The 20,070-nt window shown below is 42.5% G+C and overlaps 1 protein-coding gene across 1 annotated transcript in view; it reads left to right on the top strand.

The window, feature by feature from the left end:
- Positions 1-19,236, top strand: part of CYP20A1 (cytochrome P450 family 20 subfamily A member 1) — a 40,160-nt gene extending 20,924 nt beyond the window's left edge. The window contains exons 5-13 of the mRNA XM_087707010.1: positions 2,151-2,318; positions 5,716-5,794; positions 6,779-6,894; positions 8,026-8,080; positions 11,398-11,518; positions 13,867-13,978; positions 14,799-14,863; positions 17,079-17,168; positions 18,649-19,236. Of these exons, the coding sequence (XP_087563136.1) occupies positions 2,151-2,318; positions 5,716-5,794; positions 6,779-6,894; positions 8,026-8,080; positions 11,398-11,518; positions 13,867-13,978; positions 14,799-14,863; positions 17,079-17,168; positions 18,649-18,811 (969 nt within the window). The 3' untranslated portion in view covers positions 18,812-19,236. The remainder of the gene's footprint in view (positions 1-2,150; positions 2,319-5,715; positions 5,795-6,778; positions 6,895-8,025; positions 8,081-11,397; positions 11,519-13,866; positions 13,979-14,798; positions 14,864-17,078; positions 17,169-18,648) is intronic.
- Positions 19,237-20,070: the final 834 nt, after the last annotated feature.

Below are 20,070 nucleotides of genomic sequence, written 5' to 3'. Positions count from 1 at the left end.
TGCTGGCTGGGGAATTCTGGGAATTGAAGTCCGGACATCTTCAAGTGGCCAAGGTTGAGAAACACTGCTTTAGATGTTTTGGGATTGCATCCATGACCCTACTACTATTAATATTAAACATGTTTTAAACATGATCAGGATTGCACAGGCAAACAGAGTGCTGTTGAAAAATTGGATTTTGCCTTAATTCCCTTGCACAAGCTCATTGTGAGAAGTTGTAATTTGAAAACCTTCACAGTCTTGTCACTTAAAATTTAATTTTTTGAAAATAAATAGTATATCTAGACTTGTGCCAGTTGGGTTTCATATCAAGGCATGGCATAGAGCAGTGCAGGTTACTCTCATGACCCTTGGCAGAGCAGAAATGGAGATGTGTACTGACCTCTTAGTGGCTTCCAATACTATTGACCCAGAGGTGGGTTCCTACCAGTTCACACCTATTCGGTAGAACCGGTTCATCAAATCTACCGAACCGGTTAGAAGAGGTTCCATCAGTGGACCCGGAAAGCAGGCCACACCTACAGAAGAGGTTCCAAACTTTTTTGAAACCCACCACTGGTCCTTGGATATGATTATTCTACACTATCATGCTCCTATTTATCAAACTCAGTGCCTCTGTGAAAGGTAAGGATGACTACTGCGTTTGTGGTGCAATCAGAACATTGCGTGTGTTGAAGTTGTTTTAACGCAAACCAAAGATGCCTTTTAAAAAACAAGTTTACATCATATTCTTATGCATGCCAGTGCTGTGTGGGAGGTAATCTAAAGTGGTTCTGGCAAGTGTCGTCGGCATCTTCATATCCGGTCACATGGGTGGCAAGCCACTCCCACAAAGGAGGCCACACCCACAGAGTAGGTTTGAACAATTTTTGAAACCCGCCACTGTATTGACCACAGTGTTTTCTGAACTGGCTATGGAGGTTAGGAGTAGATGGCACCGTGCTGCAGTGATTCACCTTCTTACTCAGTGGTTAGTTTCAGTCAGTGTTGTTAGGGAAAGAGAATAGCAATAGCAGTTAGACTTATATACCTCTTCATAGGGCTTTCAGCCCTCTCTAAGCGGTTTACAGAGTCAGCATATCGCCCCAACAACAATCCGGGTCCTCATTTCACCCACCTCGGAAGGATGGAAGGCTGAGTCAACCTTGAGCCTGTGAGATTAGAACCGCTGAACTGCAGATAACAGTCAACTGAAGTGGCCTGCATCCTAACCACTGGCCACCTCGGCTCTTAAGATGCACCCACAGCCTCTCATTGATGGGCTTGATGCTCTCCCCTGTCCTGTTTAATATCTACATCAGGGGTATCAAACTCAAGGCCCGGGGGCTGGATTCAGCCCATGGTGTGCTTAGATCTGGCCTGTGGGGCCACCCCTGGAAACAGTGAAGGACCAGCCTGCGGGGCCTCTGCCAGTGAAAACAGCTTGGGAGGGCCACGGGTGGCTATGGGAGTGTTGCAGGAGGCAGTCACAGCCAAAAATGGAGCTCTGGAGCCTGTTTTTGCTGGCAAGAGCGCTCGGGCCACCACAGGCGCCCCCGACAGGAGTGATGTTGAATTGGCCACACCCACTCTGGCTGTGCCCACCCCAGTCCCCTAAGGTCACCAAGTTCATTTTTATAAGTTGTGGTATCTCAAAGATTCAGAACCTCCGCAGTTGGCATTTCCAGTTATTTCTTGGAGGAAACATCTCCATGCCCCTCATCATTTTGATCCAACAGATCAAACATCCAGCTATGTCTAGTACAGTGTTTCTCAACCTTGGCAACTTGAAGATGTCCGGACTTCAACTCCCAGAATTCCCCAGCCAGCATTCGCTGGCTGGGGAATTCTGGGAGTTGAAGTCCAGACATCTTCAAGTTGCCAAGGTTGAGAAACACTGGTCTAGTACAATAACTAGAGTTCCGTAATTGCACAGATGCTCTCTGCATGCCTTAAGAACCATTGCCTCTTTCCCAAAGCACCACTAGATGGGAGATATTATAACAGTATGCTCAATGCTAAACAGGCATCATGAGTAAAGATGGATGTCATCAGACTAGTTTTAAAGGCATAGGCCTCCTTTTCTGTTCAACAGGGGCATGTAATAATATTTAATTTTATAGCAACGTGTGGGGATAAATAGATTGACACGTCTATTTCTTTTGTTTAAGCTGTCGGAAGAATTGCTAACAAAATGGCTGACCTTCCCGGAGTCTCAACATGTGCCTCTCAGTCAGCATATGTTAGGTTTTGCAATGAAGGCTGTTACACAGACTGCTATGGGCAGCCGGTTTGAAGATGACCAGGAAGTCATCCGATTTCGTAGGAACCATGATGTGGTAAGTCTGCCAAAAAGAGGCAGGAATGTTCTCTTCCGTTCCATTTTCTTCCACAGGGAGAGAAATCACCTAGCTGTGCGTAGAAAGGCATGGACTCAAAGACATGGCTTTGCTAATCTCCTTCAGTTATTATTTTTTTGTTGAGATTCTTTTTTATTGTTTTAATTAAACAGAAAGAAAAATAAAAAAAATCATCTTTCGTTACATCTTATTGAAAGCGTATCGATTGGTTACAAATATAGCAATAGCAGTTAGACTTATATACCGCTTCATAGGGCTTTCAGCCCTCTCTAAGCGGTTTACAGAGTCAGCATATAGCAATAGCAATAGCAGTTAGACTTACATACCGCTTCATAGGGCTTTCAGCCCTCTCTAAGCGGTTTACAGAGTCAGCATATTGCCCCCAACAACAATCTGGGTCCTCATTTCACCCACCTCGGAAGGATGGAAGGATGAGTCAATCTTGAGCCGGTGAGATTTGAACCGCCGAACTGCAGATAACAGTCAGCTGAAGTGGCCTGCAGTACTGCACCCTAACCACTGCGCCACCTCGGCTCTATATATTCTGTGCGTTTCTTCCACAGTCCTTACATATACTTCATTCAAATCACGTTGTACATTTTAAATCAAGAAAGAAAAGAATATTTTACTATCCCTGTACCATAATTCTCATTTGGTTACCATTGTTTAAACATGTTTTTATCTAGAATCATTTATATTAGAAGACACAACCACCTACTGGCGTTCATTTGCAATTTCAATAGATCTCCAATACCATTACACCTTTATGACATGTTCTAAAATTAATTCGGTTAAGTAGGATATCTGAGCATCCCCCCCGCCCCGTAACACACCTGTATGTATCATTAAATATTGTCCATTAACATTTCATTGTTATTATTGTAGTTAACTATAGCAATAGCAATAGCAGCTAGACTTATATACCGCTTCATAGGGCTTTCAGCCCTCTCTAAGTGGTTTACAGAGTCAGCATATCACCCCCACAGTCTGGGTCCTCATTTCACCCACCTCGGAAGGATGGGAGGCTGAGTCAACCTTGAGCCGGTGAGATTAGAACCGCCGAACTGCAGATAACAGTCAGCTGAAGTGGCCCGCAGTACTGCACCCTAACCACTGCACCACCTCGGCTCTCACTAAAGGTTATTTACTAATTATCTCACCTCTCCTCTCCATGCCCACACAATATTATAACTTTATAACCGTCTTTAAACAATGATTTATTAATAAGATTTATAGGACTTTTCCCTCAATCCCAAATTAATTAATTACGGGCTAATCTCCTTCAGTTATTGAATAAGTGGGTAACACTACTTAGCTGACCTTTGCTGAAAAATCTAAGCTGAATTGGGCCTTGGGTGGAAACCACAAGGAAATTCCCAGGCTGCAGACTAGGCTGAGGAATTTTTAAAAAATGGAAAATCATTTCTATATTGTTGCCAAGAAAACCAACATGGAATGTACATAGCAATAGCAATAGCAGTTAGACTTATATACCGCTTCATAGGGCTTTCAGCCCTCTCTAAGCGGTTTACAGAGTCAGCATATCGCCCCCACAGTCTGGGTCCTCATTTTACCCACCTTGGAAGGATGGAAGGCTGAGTCAACCTTGAGCCAGTGAGATTTGAACCGCCGAACTGCAGCTAGCAGTTCAGCTTAAGGGAAATTTAGATTTCAATTCTTAAAAGAGGCTTAGATAGCCTGATTTGTGGGCCATTGCTGCATAGCTGGCTTGTAGTGGAATATCTGCATTAAGCACTTCTCAATGAGGATCCTTAATCCACTGAGCTGGGAAATATTTTCTTAAAGTCTGATCCCTCAGGGCAAACCAAGTGCAGATTTAAGTGCGAGTAAAAACAAAAACAAGCCTTCATCTAAAACTAAAATGCTAGACAATGTGCAATTTCACTACCTTCTTTCTAAATCAGCCTGCTCTATACTTTGGTATATCTTCAGTTTCATCTTAGACTTTAAATGTAATATCTAAAATACTTATAATTAATATATTTAATTGTCCTATAGTATTTTGAAACTCATCTAGATACTTTCTAAAAATTGGAATCAGTACTGTACGTGTGTGAGGAAGTCCCTTTGTTCTTGTAATTAACAGAATAGACAGCCTATGAATCCATCAAAGAACAGGTAGTCCTTCACCTATAACAACAGAAAAAGAAAGGGAGGGAAGAAGGAAGGAGAGGAGAGGAGAGGAGAGGAGGAAGGAAGTAGAGAAGGGAGGGAAGAAGGAAGGGAAAGGAGAGGAGGGAGGAAGGGAGAGAAAGAGAAGGGGAGATAGTAGGAAAGGAAGAGGAAGAGTGGAGGAGAGGTAAGGGAAGAAGAAAGAGGTAAGGAGAGGAGGGAGGAAGGGAGAAAAAGAGAAGGAGAGAGGGTAGGAAGGGGAAGAGAGAGGGTAGGAGTAGGGGAGAGATAAGGGAAGAAAGAAGGGGAAGGAGAGGAGGAAGGAAGGAAGGAAGTAGAGAAGGGAGGGAAGAAGGAAGGGAAAAGAGAGGAGGGTGGAAGGGAGAGAAAGAGAAGGGGAGATAGTAGGAAAGGAAGAGGAAGAGTGGAGGAGAGGTAAGGGAAGAAGAAAGAGGTAAGGAGAGGTGGGTGGAAGGGAGAGAAAGAGAAGGAGAGATAGTAGGAAAGGAAGAGGAAGGGTGGAGGAGGGGTAAGGGAAGAAGAAAGAGGTAAAGAGAGGAGGAAGGAAGGAAGTAAGAGAAGGAAGGGAGGGAGAAAAGAAAAGAAATAGAAAATAAGGTGGTGTTACAACAGGCGCTAGGGATGGTAAACAAAGCAACCCAAACTGTATATTATAACCTTTTAAATGGAATAACAAACGTATAAGAATGGCAAAGAAAAAGAATAACTGTGTGAATGTATACCTATAATTGTATGTAAGAGAATAAACAATAGTAAGAATATAAAGCACAATATAGGTAAACGATATTTGGTTATAAATAGCTAAGTATAAATAAATATAGAATAATACATAAAAATGGATAACGAATAAGGGGACTATGAATGCAAGATAGAAATGTATAGGAGGAAAAACACTCACTGCAAAGAAGCAGATACGGAACTGCTGTATGATATATGATGGAACTTCTTGTTCCTATGTTGTTTTAAGTCATGTGTTTGTTTTTGTTGATGTGTTGATGTGTTTAAAATAAAAACTTATATAAAAAAAAGAACAGGTAATCCTTGATTTATGACCACAATTGAACCCAAAATTTATGTTGTTAAGTGAGGCAGTTATTAATCACTTCCCTTTTAGCATCAGCCTTACTTTACTACAGAAACCCATATTTAATATTCTGGTAAAACTGAAATAAATGCTTAACAACAAACTAAGAAAGATTATTATTAATTATTTCTATTTCAGATCTGGGCAGAAATTGGAAAGGGTTTCTTAGATGGTTCTCTTGATAAAAGCACGACCAGAAAAAAGCAGTATGAAGATGGTGAGTTTTGTTTTCTATCTATTTGACACATATTCCTGGCAAGGTGCTATAATTGAACATTTCTGCATAGCCTCATGTTTTATTGAATGTTTCAGAAGGGCTACTGTTATATTTAGCATGTATGTATGTATGTATGTATACATACATACATACATACATACATACATACATACATACCAGAGATGGGTTCCTACCAGTTCGCACTTATTCAGTAGAACCGGTTCGTCAAATCTACCGAACTGGTTAGAAGAGGTTCCACCAGTGGACCCGGAAAGCAGGCCACACGTATAGAAGAGGTTCCCAAAATTTTTGAAACCCACCACTGACACACACACAAACACACACACACACAGACTCACACAGAGAGAGAAAGAGAAAGAAAGGAAGAAAGAAAGAAATAAAAAAAGAAAAAAGAAAGAAAAAGTGAGAGAGAGATGAAAGAAAAAAAGGAAAAAGGGATAGAGAGACAAAAGGAAGGAAAGAGAGAGAGAGAGAAAACACATGGCTGGCAAGCCACTCCTACCAGGTCACATGACTGGCAAGCCACTCCCACAAAGGAGGCCACACCCACAGAGTAGGTTCGAAATTTTTTTGAAACCCACCACTGATACATACATACATACACCATGAGCATTATTTGTTATTTTTCCAAAAGTAAGATATTATAATAAATCAGTCCCATCTACCCCTCCTTCAACACTGTGTAATACCTGTTTGTGGTATAAATTTTCTGTAATTGCCGGAGGCTGACAGATGACATTTTGTTTCTCCATTCATACTTCCACGTGCATACAGATAGATATCTGTGGAGCCAATGGATAGGGCTGTGATGAAAATAAATGTGTTTCAAATCATTTTTCATCCACCACGAGGGAAGCAGCCTTCGGAAACCAAAGACCAGCTGCCTGACATGATATGATGTGTTTCTAGGAGACCCCACTGTGCTAGCTAGGAAATAAATCTCATTATTCTTCATGCTTGCAGCCCTGATGGAAATGGAGCTGGTCTTGAAGAAAGTCATAAAAGAACGACAAAGAAAAAGCTTCAGCCGACACATCTTCATAGATTCTTTACTACAGGGGAATCTGAGTGACAAGCAGGTATCTGCATCTTTGGTGTAATCAACTATTAATGCAGTTCCCTCTAGATCAGCTGCTAATTATGTATTGGTAGTGTTTGATTAATATAATAGCCTCCATTGTATCTCATTCGAATACTTTTTTTTTTCCTTGCTAGAATCTAATGTGTGTGGCTTTTTTGGACCTTTAGCTTTTTAAAATAAAAATAAAAATACAGTAATATATTATGGTATGCACTTAACTGTTAAGGTGACCTGGATAGGGTTGTTAAAATGAGAGAAGCTGTATTATTTTAGCTAATTCCAAAAGGGCAGGAAATTCTTTCTACCAGATCTAGAACAAGAGTGATTTTTTTTTAATTTTTGATGGGACAAGGCTGTAAACTAAGGAAATGATGAATTAGGGTGCAATGCTTATGAGAAAATCTTCATTGGCAGAATAGTTGGATAGTCGATATAATATCTGGCATATCTGAAGTGTTAAATCTGGCAGATACACCATGGCAATCTCATGAGTGGTCCACCAACGTACTGGATATCTGTTGCTTTTATAGAGGCTGTATTGCCTTGGCGAAAATTATAGAGGTCCACATCTGGTGGTGAAGAGTGGAGCTATTGCCATTCACACACATTCTCTGATAGCAATAACAATAGCAGTTAGACTTATATACCGCTTCATAGGGCTCTCAGCCCTCTCTAAGCGGTTTACAGAGTCAGCATATCGCCCCCACAGTCTGGGTCCTCATTTCACCCACCTCAGAAGGATGGAAGGCTGAGTCAACCTTGAGCCGGTGAGATTAGAACCGCTGAACTGCAGATAACAGTCAGCTGAAGTGGCCTGCAGTACTGCACCCTAACTACTGCGCCACCTCGGCTCTTGGTATCTTTGGTGTCTAAAGCAATAGCCTTTCAAATAATGCCCCATTAAATACAGTGATATTTATATCTGAAAAACGCATATAATTATTGCAATTGTATATGGAGGTGGAACAATTAGGTTTGAGCCTATAGAAGGAAAGGCTGGATCAAATCTTTTTTTTCTGAGAAGTCCTACTTTGACATATATAAAATGCTTGATTAAATTTCCCAATATTAGGTTTGGCACTAACTCTCACTGTCTTTTTTCCTTCCCTCGTGAAACTCCATGTTCTAGATTTTGGAGGACACTATGATCTTCTCTCTGGCAGGATCCATAATCACTGCAAAATGTAAGTATATAAAAGAGCATAGTGCAAATCATTGGGGGAGGGGGGGAATCCTATGAAAATGTTGTTACAGCGCTTGCTATTCCATAATCCTATAAATAATGTGATTTAAGTTTGTTTCCTTTTGAGAGGCGCCAGGCCTTTATAATGTTCACACTGTTTTCTTTTTTGGACACGAAAAATTAAAATACGGCAAGTGGAGGGAACTAGGGCTTATGCCTGAAATAACCTTATAAATGATATATATCTTGACATTTTTTATTCTAATTCCTCATCATGTAGAATAAATAAAATGGTAACAAAAGTCTTGGCAAATTGGGATTGGGAGAAGCAAAATCTCAGTATTCCAGGATAAACCAAATATTTCAGGATATAGGGAGAATAGGTCTTTTTTTTATCTTGAATATTTTTTATTTCCATTTTCATAACACACACTCACATGTATACTATACATAGCCCGTATCATATAGTATTAAATAATAATTACATCAATTCCTCTTGTCAACAATGCCCAGAAAAATAAAAACCCATTATTAGCTCTTCTGCTCTCCATACACCTCTTTCTTCTACCTCTCTCCAACTTTCTATCTTCCCTCCATCATCCTTTCCTACTCTACTTCTCCTCCCTTTCTACTGTTCCTCTCTCTACAATCCACTCCTCCTTATCCTTCTCATCTTCACCCCTTACCCTCTCTCCTATCCTTCTCTTCCCATCTTTCTTCTCCCTTACTCCTCCTCTCATTGGTGTATTTCCGCTACGTGTCAATATGCTTAACATATCCTAGTTTTAAAGAAAAAAATAGTAATAATAATAGTAATGAAAATATAAGAAAAAAAAACAGTATACATGTGGGATCAAATTACGCTAAAATCTAACATATCTCATCAAGCCTAATATATATCCCTCCCCCGGGGGAGAATAGGTCTTGTTGTGGTCCAGCAGGTGCCGTTGGAGCTGCCACCAGACTCCGACAGCGAGGGGCCCTATGAGTCGGCTCTGGAGGATGTGGAGGACCCTGGACAGGGTTCCGACTCCGAGCAGGGCGCAGAGAGGATGGTTGGCCACCAGGAGGCACCTGAGCCTTGGACCAGTGGGGAGGAGACAAGGGAGAGTGATCCAGAAGCCAGCAGTGAGTTGTTCCTGGATGCACGCCATCGAAGAGCTACTAGGCGTCAGGAACAATTACGCAATTACAGGAGGTAATTGCGCTCAGCTGGTGGTCATTAGGCTCCTCTCCAGACTATAAAAAGCTACTTATGCACACGCCCCTCTTTGCTGAAGTCAACACAGGATCGAATGTCAGAGACCTTTGTATGAGCTCGGCAGGCTGGATTGCTGCCAAGCCTTATCTGTGCTTATTGCTGCCCGAGCTAGTCTGTGCTGGGTTGCTGCCAAGGACCTGTTTGTCTGTTAATTAAATGGTGTAATTTTATCTCTGGCTCGGAGTGTGTTTTGGTGTGGAACGAGGCGGGGTCAGAACAGGTCTTTGTCTCCTTTTGCTTGGTCGTGAGATGTGCTTGTCTGAATTCTTGGGGTTACGTTAGAGGCAGATCTGAAAAATAGCATTATATGGGTTTCCTCATATTTTAAGGCAATTGCCTTCCTGGCTGATTATGATATACTTTAAAATAACTCTATAACCTTCATTTTGAAGTGGCTGATATTTGAGAATAAAATGAAAAGAATATACAGAAATCCCATTTAGTGGCCATGTCATTATCCAAAATACCCTGGCAGATGCTCCCTAGTACTAGACAATGTCCAGTCACTAATGAGTGAGAATATTTGTAGCTCGGGGTTGAAATGAGGGGTCCTAGATATTCTCTGAGCTTGGTTCTTTGTTGTAATATAGTTCCTTGTGTAGGTGTGGGTCACCCATGGCCCAGTTCATACCAGGGCACGCAGAGCCACGCTGAACCACACAGGAGAAAACAAACTCCTAAAACTCCATAACATCCTGATAGTTCATAACATAACATCCTGAGATGTGCCCTACCAATGACGCCCAGGATTTGACCATATATAGACAGAACTTCCCTGAGCAGTAGATTAGAAATTGTACTTTTACAGGCTGTCTTAAATCACATGCTGATTGCTCCTCCTGCCTTTGTCCTATCTCAATAAAAGGGGCTCTCAGACCCCCAATCTGGGTCGCTCTATCCCGAGAAAGACCGTGTTCTGTCTTTTCTCCACATTGGCCTCATGGACGAACCACGGGAACATCACATTTGGTAGCAGAGGATGGTTTCTTTACAGTTCTTCTTTTGCAGATGTTTCATTACCAAAAATATCTGTGCTAGTAGGACTATTAAAGTGGTTAAATGCAGCACTGCAGGCTACTACTAGATCAGCAGGTCAGCGGTTCAAATCTCACCGGCTCAGGGTTGACTCAGCCTTCCATCCTTCCGAGGTGGGTAAAATGAGGACCCAGATTGTTGGGGGCAATATGCTGACTCTCTGTAAACCGCTTAGAGAGGCCTGAAAGGCCTATGAAGCGGTATATAAGTCTACTGCTATTGCTATTGCTATTGCTATTGCTATTTCAGAGCGCAGGTGACATTATATTGCCTCCCACTATGCTTACTTTCTTAAAAAGCTTGCCAGGGCCTGATGAACAAAGCTTATGCCAGAGGCTCGTGTTTTGCATTGCAGCATGAAAGCTTCCAGTGAAACTTTAGCTTTTAATTAGAAAACATTAAGTGAAGGAGAGAGCCCATTAAGTGGTGCCAAAGGAGGTGCTGCCAGCGCATGGAACATTTGGATGGGGTGTGTGTGTGAGCGGTTTGTGTAGGTATAGAAGAGTTTGGAATAAATAAACGCGGGAGATAAAAGGATGGAGGATGGGGGAATAGTTGTTTGCGTGCTTGAGTATATCTGAAATTATGAATTAGAGGTCTTGACTCTTAAACTCACTGGCTAGCTTTAGTCAAGCCATTGTCTTTCAAGCCTCTTTATGTGGGGATAATTAAAAACCTTGTTTTAGAGAGCGAAGGTAATGATGGCTAAAATAATAACTAGGGCACAGATTGTACACTTCACAAAAGGTTCTCCGATTGTTAAACCGTAAATTACGCCAAAAGTCTGCTCAGCCTTTAAATGGTTTAATAACCCATGTGTGTTCATTTTCTCACAGGCCACCTAATACTTACTTCTTCCTACGGACTGCTTCATCTGGCCTCAGCTTTCTATTGAGTTACTCAGTGGGGGTTGCCTTTTTCCTAATTTCAGTACATGAACCGTGAATTGTATATATGTGTTGACCACCGAAAGACCTTTATCCTCTGATGCATCTCTCTCTTTTTTCTTCTTCTTCCATTAGTGTGTACGTGGGCTGTCTATTTGTTAACCACCTCAAAAGAAGTTCAGCAAAAGCTCTATAAGGAGTTGGATCAGGTTCTTGGGAAGGGCCCGGTTACACCCGTCAAAATTGAACAACTTAGGTGTGGGTCTGTTTTTATACTCGTTTTTACTAATTGTGTTTTTATTTTCCATTTTCATTTTCGTACAGTCACGTATATACTGTGCAGAACCGGGGCCATATAACATTAAACAATAAACACAGCCATTCCTCTTGTCAATAATACCCCCCAAAATAGAAACCCAATGTACCTCTTCGACCCTCCATACACCCTTTCTTTCGCCCCCCTCCAACTTTCCATCTTCCCTCCATCATTCCCCTCTACCCTACTTCCCCTCCCCCTCTACCACTCCTCTCTCCCGATACACTCCCTCCCTTCCTTCTCACCCTCGTTTTTTAGTGTCAGCAAATGTTCATACTCCTGATCACTTAACAAGAGAAGGGGAGGACTCTTTGTTTCCCTTCTTCTTGCCCTATCAATTTCTCACCACTTTTTAAAATCCACTTGAACCCTAGTAGGGTATTATATTGCTAATGTGCTTAACTAAATTGTTTAAATTGTTGTATTGTCTTATTTATCCCCCTTCCCTTTTTATTGTAAGCCGCCCGGAGTCCTTTGGGAGTGGGCGGCGTACAAAACTAATAAACTAACTAACTAACTCAACTAACTTAAGATAAGAGTTTGCCATGTGAGCTAACCAACCCATTCCATTCCCGTATATAAAGTAGTCCTCAATTTATGACAACAATTGAGCCCAACATTTCTGTTGTTAAGTGAGACACTTATTAAGAGAGTTTTGCCCCATTTTACGACCTTTCCTGCCACAGTCGTTAAGCGAATCTCTGCAGTTGATAAGTTAGTAACCTGGCTGTTAAGTGAATCTGGCATCCCCATTGATCTTGCTTCTCAGAAGGTTGCAAAAGGTGGATCACATGGCCTTGGGCTACAGCAATGGTCATAAGTACGAGCCAGTTGCCAAGCATCTGAATTTTGATCACGTGATCATGGGAGGGCTGCAAAGGTTCCAACCGTGAAAAACGGTCATAAGTCACTTTTTCAGTGCCATTGTAACTTTGAAGAGTCACTGAATGTACTGTTATAAATTGAGGACTACCTGTATCTTATATCCTGTACCCAGCGGATGGGGCAATACTTAATGGGGTGTTTGAGGGCAACAATAGGCAGAGCAGTGATGCAAAATGGGTGAGGCCAAGGCACATTCATGAGAGGCTGGGATTTTCTGGGATATTCCCCTCCCCCACCCCCCAATTTTGGGTTTCCTTTATTTGTAAAACTACGCTAAACATTTTAAAACAGAGGAAAACTGTTTTAAAAGGGGTGTTGAGATCTAAATGGCCCATGAGTTTGGAGACTGCAGCTAGTCCAGAATGCAGCCGCGCAAGCGATATTGGGTGTACCGAGGTACACCCACGTTACACCTATCCTCCGCGAGCTGCACTGGCTACCTATTGGTCTCCGGACGCAATTCAAGGTGTTGGTCATTACCTTTAAAGCCCTACATGACTTAGGGCCAGCGTACCTGCGAGACCGCCTACTGCCACATTCCTCCCAGCGGCCGGTGAGATCCCACAGGGTGGGCCTCCTTCGGATGCCGTCAGCCAGACAATGTCGGCTGGCGGCTCCCCGGAGGAGAGCCTTCTCTGTGGCTGCTCCGACCCTTTGGAATGAGCTACCCCCAGAGATCCGGACCTTACCCACTCTCATGGCCTTCAGAAAAGCTGTTAAAACCTGGCTATTCCGGCAGGCCTGGGGCTGTTGACCTCACTGTTGAGGTCCAGCCCCGATCAGAACGTATGCATGTGTTTGTGATTTTAAATCTGTATTTTTATTTTTATTATTTCTTTCCTCTTCTTTTTGTAAGCCGCCCGGAGTCTTCCGGGAATGGGCAACCTATAAATTTTATTATAGGAGCCGAGGTGGCCCAGTGGGTAGAGTGCAGGCCACTTCAGCTGACTGCTATCAGCAGTTCAGCGGTTCAAATCTCACCGGCTCAAGGTTGACTCAGCCTTCCATCCTTCCGAGGTGGGTAAAATGAGGACCCGGATTGTTGTTGGGGGCGATATGCTGACTCTGTAAACCGCTTAGAGAGGGCTGAAAGCCCTATGAAGCGGTATATAAGTCTAACTGCTATTGCTATTGCTATTGCTATTAATAAATAATAAATAAATAACAGGCATCCATTTGAGCTTCAAGAAACAGAATAAAGTCTAGCCAAGTTACGTGTAATTCATCCAAGAACTGATTATTTTAACCCAAGCTGTATGTGACTGGATTAATGTTCATTCATCTGATTCTTGTTTGAATGTGGCTTCTGGAAGTTGTAGCAATGTGTGTGTGTGTGTGTTTTAGGATTCTTTTTCTTTTCTCTTCTAATCAACTGAAAACCTTGGAAATGTTGTGTTTTGCAGGTATTGCCGGCAAGTTTTGAACGAGACGGTGAGGATAGCAAAACTAACCCCCATTGCTGCCCGGTTTCAGGAGCTGGAAGGGAGAGTTGATCAGCATCTGATTCCTAAGGAGGTAGGATTGGTAGCCAGGTGCTCTGATCTTCAGTTTTAGTTAAACTTCCATTTTAATCGGGAGGCTTCCGAGAAAGAGAAAATATGCAAAGACAAAATGTTACTTTATTTTTTTTTTTAAGAGAGGCGTTAGTGACTGTGTCACAACCATTTGGGCATACCACAGGGATTGTGACACTAAATGCATACCTATTTCCCTGGCTCAGCTGATAAAGGAGGAGAACCTTGTGGCTTAGTGGTTAACACAACTGCCTAATACGTAATACAGCCCAGGTTCGAATCCCAGTTAAGGGTATGGCTAGCTGATGAGAGCTAAATAGCTTGAAATAGATCTATACTAGTCTCCCTTTATTTATTTATCAGCACAAATACAACACAAATGTAACAAAGTCAACAGTAAAAATATTGGGTTTCTGTCTGGATGGTCTCTTGTGACGAGCCGATAGATGGAGAATGGAAGCAGTAGACTTCCTCCCATATCTGGGCATACTAGGGGTTGTGATACTAAATACATACCTATTTCCCTGGCTCAGCTGATAAAGGAGGAGAACCTTGTGGCTTAGTGGTTAACACAACTGCCTAATATGTAATACAGCCCAGGCTCGAATCCCAGTTAAGGGTATGGCTAGCTGATGAGAGCTAAATAGCTTGAAATAGATCTATACTAGTCTCCCTTTATTTATTTATCAGCACAAATACAACATATACATATACATATACATACACATACACATACACATAATAGACTACTAGCTTGTGTATGTAATGTGATAATACTATTGTGCATGGGCTAATATGATGCTTTTAACATTCTCTTACAGACTCTTGTCTTATATGCACTCGGTGTGGTCTTGCAGGACAGCTCAGTCTGGCCGTTTCCCTACAAGTATGGAACACAGAAAACTTAAGATTATAATGTTTCTTAATGTAAATTCACTTTTCCCTGCTAAATTCTGCCTCTTGGTACTATATGAATAGTGGACCTATATCATGACACACTGCAGTGGTGGGTTTCAAACTTTTTGGGAACCTACTCTGTGGGTGTGGCCTCCTTTGTGGGAGTGGCTTGCCGGTCATGTGACCTGGTGGGAGTGGCTTGCCGGCCATGTGTTTCCTTCCTTCCTTCCTTCCTTCCTTCCTTCCTTCCTTCCTTCCTTCCTTCCTTCCTTCCTTCCTTTCTTTCTTTTCTCTCTCTCTCTCTCCTTCCTTTTGTCTCTGTCCCTTTTTTAATTTTTTCTTTCATCTCTCTCTCACTCTTTTTCTTTCTTTTTTCTTTCTTTATTTCTTCCTTTCTTTCTCTTTCTCTTTCTCTCTCTCTCTCTCTCTCTCTCTCTCTCTGTCAGTCTGTCTGTCTCTGTGTGTATATGTGTGTGTGTGTGTGTGTGTGGCAGTGGTGGGTTTCAAAAAAGTTTGGAGCCTCTTCTGTAGGTGTGGCCTGCTTTCCGGGTCCACTGGTGGAACCTCTTCTAACTGGTTCGGTAGATTTGACGAACCGGTTCTACCGAATAGGTGCAAACTGGTAGGAACCCACCTCTGACACACTGTTTCTGGGCTCCTCCATTTAAAATGTAGGTGTAGAATTTCATGTCTGATTCCAAAAACAACAAAGTGCATGTACAAAAAAAAAAACCCAGCAGATTAAAAAAAGTAGAATTATCCAGATGCATTATTTTCTCAGCAAGATTTTTAAGAGGTTCCTGATTTTATGGTACATTGGTCAATTTTAGAAAATATTGACATTGCAGTTTACAAGGATGGAGCCGAGGTGGCGCAGTGGGTAGAGTGCAGTACTGCAGGCCACTTCAGCTGACTGCTAGTTCGGCAGTTCGGCGGTTCAAATCTCACCGGCTCAAGGTTAACTCAGCCTTCCATCCTTCCGAGGTGGGTGAAATGAGGACCCAGACTGTGGGGGCGATATGCTGACTCTGTAAACCGCTTAGAGAGGGCTGAAAGCCCTATGAAGCGGTATATAAGTCTAACTGCTATTGCTATTGCTATTGCTATTGCTATGGAGAGCACCAGTCAGAAGCTTTACATCATTATTTCCAGATAAGGCCACAGAAGAATAATTTTGGCCTCAAAATTTGAATTCCACAGGCTAGAAGAAAACACTGCAATGCCTCCAAATGGCAACCTTTAATCTCATTCTGCCAAGTAGAGGCAGGACTGGGGAGCTGAAATGAAGACATTGATTTCGAATCCATGGGGAAAATACCATATAATTGATTGAAATAAAATTAACCAAACAGCTTTAAAATAATAATAATAATAATCTGGCTCTGGAAACTGTGCAAATACATTCTTCGTTCCACATCAAAGACATTTGGGAGAGGGGGGGGGGTAGGAGATGAGTTCTGATTGCCACCTCCTTCCGCAAAACAGCTATACGAGCATCAGGCAGGCACTGCCATTTTCCGACACAATCCAACTCTTTTAACTCTGCTAATTAAAACAAATTAAGGGGCACATCAAACAAAACAGCTTTCCAGGCGTTGCTATTCCCCTGCGGAATATGGTTGGCCTTTTAAAGCGAACATGATGAGGTCCAACCAGCGGGTTGGACAATAGAAGGTTTATTGCCCAATGAAATATCAAGTTAATGAAAAACACACATGTGCTACAGCACAGATTTTAATAAATATTGGGTGTGTGGGGGGGGTGGAGTTATGTGAAAGTAAATAAAGAAAGCCTCCTTTTGATGGCTTCGTCCGTCCTTTCATTACGAAAACCCTACTGTTAGTTTTTGGCGAGGCTGAATAATGGCTTGTTTGCCCCCCCCCCTCCTTCCCAACAGCGAAACATGCTTTTCTTTCTAATGAATCATCCGCCGCTGAGCAGACATTCGCTTGCAGGCCAGCTGGATTGAGAAAAAAAATGGAGGCGGCCTGGTACAAGCAGCAGAGAGGGAGGAAAAGGGGAAAGAGATAAAGGCTCTGTCTCTCACCCAATTTGTGCCAAATCAGAAAATGTACACTGGGTGGATGCAGGCGGCCGTGGGTATTCTCTGCCGACGGGCTTCTTAATTGCCAATCCACATTTCTCGTAGCTCCGTTTAAAAGGCGTGGGTGGCTTTTGATCTCTTTCTTTTCTTTTTTCGATAGATTTGATCCAGGTAGATTCGGCGATGAAGCTGCTATAAAAAACTTCTCCCTCCTGGGTTTTTCAGGAACTCAGGAATGCCCTGAACTGAGGTGAGAGAAAATTAATATATATATATTCTTTTTAAAAAAAGGTGGGAGGGAGGAGGTGATGTGCTGTAAATGGAGGGGAGAAAAAGCAATACTCTCTTCTTCTCGTAGCTATTCTGGGATCTGTAAAAAGCCTCTTATGTTCTTAGAACAGTGTTTTTCAACCTTGGCAACTTGAAGATTGTCTGGACTCCAATTCCCAGAATTCCCCAGCCAGCGAATGCTGGCTGGGGAATTCTGGGAGTTGAAGTCCAGACATCTTCAAGTTGCCAAGGTTGAAAAACACTGACTTAGAAGATAGAACGCAGAATAATAGGGTTGGAAGGAATCTTGGAGATCTTCTAGAAAAGCATCCAGAGCAGTGGTGGGATTCAAATAATCTAACAACCGGTTCTCTGCCCAAATGACCATCTGGGTAGGTGGTGCTCGGTGGTCATGTGATCATGTGGGCGTGGCCAAGTCAATGTCGCTCAAGTCGATGGGCACTTCGCCTTAGCTGTTACAATGGTAATAAGGGTTAACTGGAGAGGCAGTTTCTGTAAGCAGGCCAATAAAGATGAGGCTAGAAACAACACCAGAATGTTTCCTTCCTGCCTTCCTTACAGGATTAGCCCTGCAAAGTGGGGGAAAAACAAAAGGAGATTTCTTCCAACAATTGGTTCTCTGAACTACTTAGAAAGTTACCAACTGGTTCTCCCGAATAGGTGCGAACCGGCTGAATCCCACCACTGATCCAGAGGTGGTTGTGGCAGGAGGAAAATCTCCCAAATGAGTAAAAAAAACACCAGTGGTGGGTTTCAAAAATCGTTCGAACCTACTCTGTGGGTGTGGCCTCCTTTGTGGGAGTGGCTTGCCGCCCATGTGACCGGATGGGAGTGGCTTGCCGCCCATGTGACCGGATATGAAGGTGCCGACGACACTTGTCAGAACCACCTTAAATTACCTCACACACAGCACTGGCATGCATAAGAATAGGATGTAAACTTGTTTTTTAAAAGGCATCTTTGGTTTGCATTAAAACAACTTCAACACACACAACGTTCTGATTGCACCACAAACGCAGGAGTCACCCTTACCTTTCACAGAGGCACTGAGTTTTATAAATAGGAGCATGATAGTGTAGAATAATCATATCCAAGGACCAGTGGTGGGTTTCAAAACATTTTGGGAACCTCTTCTGTAGGTGTGGCCTGCTTTCCGGGTCCACTGGTGGAACCTCTTCTAACCGGTTCGGTAGATTTGACGAACCGGTTCTACCGAATAGGTGCGAACTGGTAGGAACCCACCTCTGAAAACCACCCACCCCTTCTTCCTTAGCCTCTCATTCCACAGTGCCCAAAGGGTGACTGATCTATCAGAGATTTCTTTTAGGAAGGATTCACATGCCTCTGACAGCAAGACGTGGGTTCCTTCCATGGGTATCTTTCTGTTTCTTTTAACTGTGAATTCCAATGATTTGGCTGATCTTTTTTGCCACGGCTAGGTTTGCCTGTACAGTTGCTACGGTTCTCCTGAGCGTGATTGTGAGGAAGCTCCACCTTCAACCTGTGGAAGGCCAAGTCATTGACACGAAGTATGAGCTGGTTACATCACCCAAGGAAGAAGCGTGGATAACCATATCTAGGAGGAACAAAGGAGAGGAGTGAAATCGTTGCGGGAGAAAGAACCCTTTTGCACAACTGACCATCTTCCAATGCTTCCTTTGAATCGTCGTTAGCCGTTCCTGGCTCAAAACATTTCCCTCCTTTCCTTGGATCCTATAAACAAATCTGTAGGATGAATGGGAAAACTGGACCTTGTGAGGCAGGGATCAATTTGCTCCTCACTTCCCATTAACCAGAGCCAGCAAGAAGTCATGTATTCTAACCTAGAAGTTCTCAGCCATAAAAGCCAAGTGTAAAGCGGTCACATTGTGGAAAGGCACTGAGCGTTTGTGTATAGGAGCTTTTTAAAAAATCTCTTTTTAAATGAAGTACAACTCAAAAGTTTTGAGTTACAGCAGAGAGAAACCTAAAAGGTGAACCCTTGCTCTAAATCAAGTTCCAATGTGAGTAATGGGTTCATGCAATTCCAATAAAAATGGTGGAAGCACACTTCCAATAAGAAACATTCCTGTGTCAATTGATTATTTCTCTTTCTTTCTATCAGGGCTTCTTGGGTGGAAATGTTAAGTCATAACCGCAATCCGATACAAATAATGGGAGCAGTTTATTGGCAATGCAACTTAAATATATGTTCCATTGCTTTTAATGGGATGTAGCAGTGGTGGGTTTCAAAAAAATTTCGAACCTACTCTGTGGGTGTGGCCTCCTTTGTGGGAGTGGCTTGCCGCCCATGTGACCTGGTGGGAGTGGCTTGCCGGCCATGTGTTTTCTTTCTTTCTTTCTTTCTTTGTTTCATTCTTTCTTTCTTTCTTTCTTTCTTTCTCTTTCTCTTTCTCTTTCTCTTTCTCTTTCTCTCTCCCTTTCCTTCCTTTTGTCTCTCTGTCCCTTTTTCCTTTTTTCTTTCATCTCTCTCTCACTTTTTCTTTCTTTTTTCTTTTTTTCTTTCTTCCTTTCTTTGTCTTTCTCTCTCTCTGTGTGAGTCTGTGTGTGTGTGTGTGTGTGTGTGTGTGTGTGGTGGGTTTCAAAAATTTTTGGAACCTCTTCTGTAGGTGTGGCCTGCTTTCTGGTAAAACCTCTTCTAACCGGTTCGGTAGATTTGACGAACCGGTTCTACCGAACTGGTGCGAACTGGTAGAAACCCACCTCTGGGATGTAGTCACGGTTAGTTTTGAGGCCAGGGTGATATTTGGTGTGGGGAGCGGAGAAAAAAATTGGTACCAGTCATTCTGGACTCTCTTAGCAAAAAATAATGCATCCCCTTTTTTAAAAAAAAGTCTGGGCTTCCTTGTCTTGAGAGATGG

This window comes from Thamnophis sirtalis, unplaced genomic scaffold, assembly GCF_051295495.1.
Source record: "Thamnophis sirtalis isolate CommonGarterSnake01/CBP01778 unplaced genomic scaffold, rThaSir2_p1.2 scaffold_1, whole genome shotgun sequence".
NCBI lineage: Eukaryota > Metazoa > Chordata > Lepidosauria > Squamata > Natricidae > Thamnophis > Thamnophis sirtalis.
This window is presented reverse-complemented; position numbering and strand designations above follow the sequence as displayed.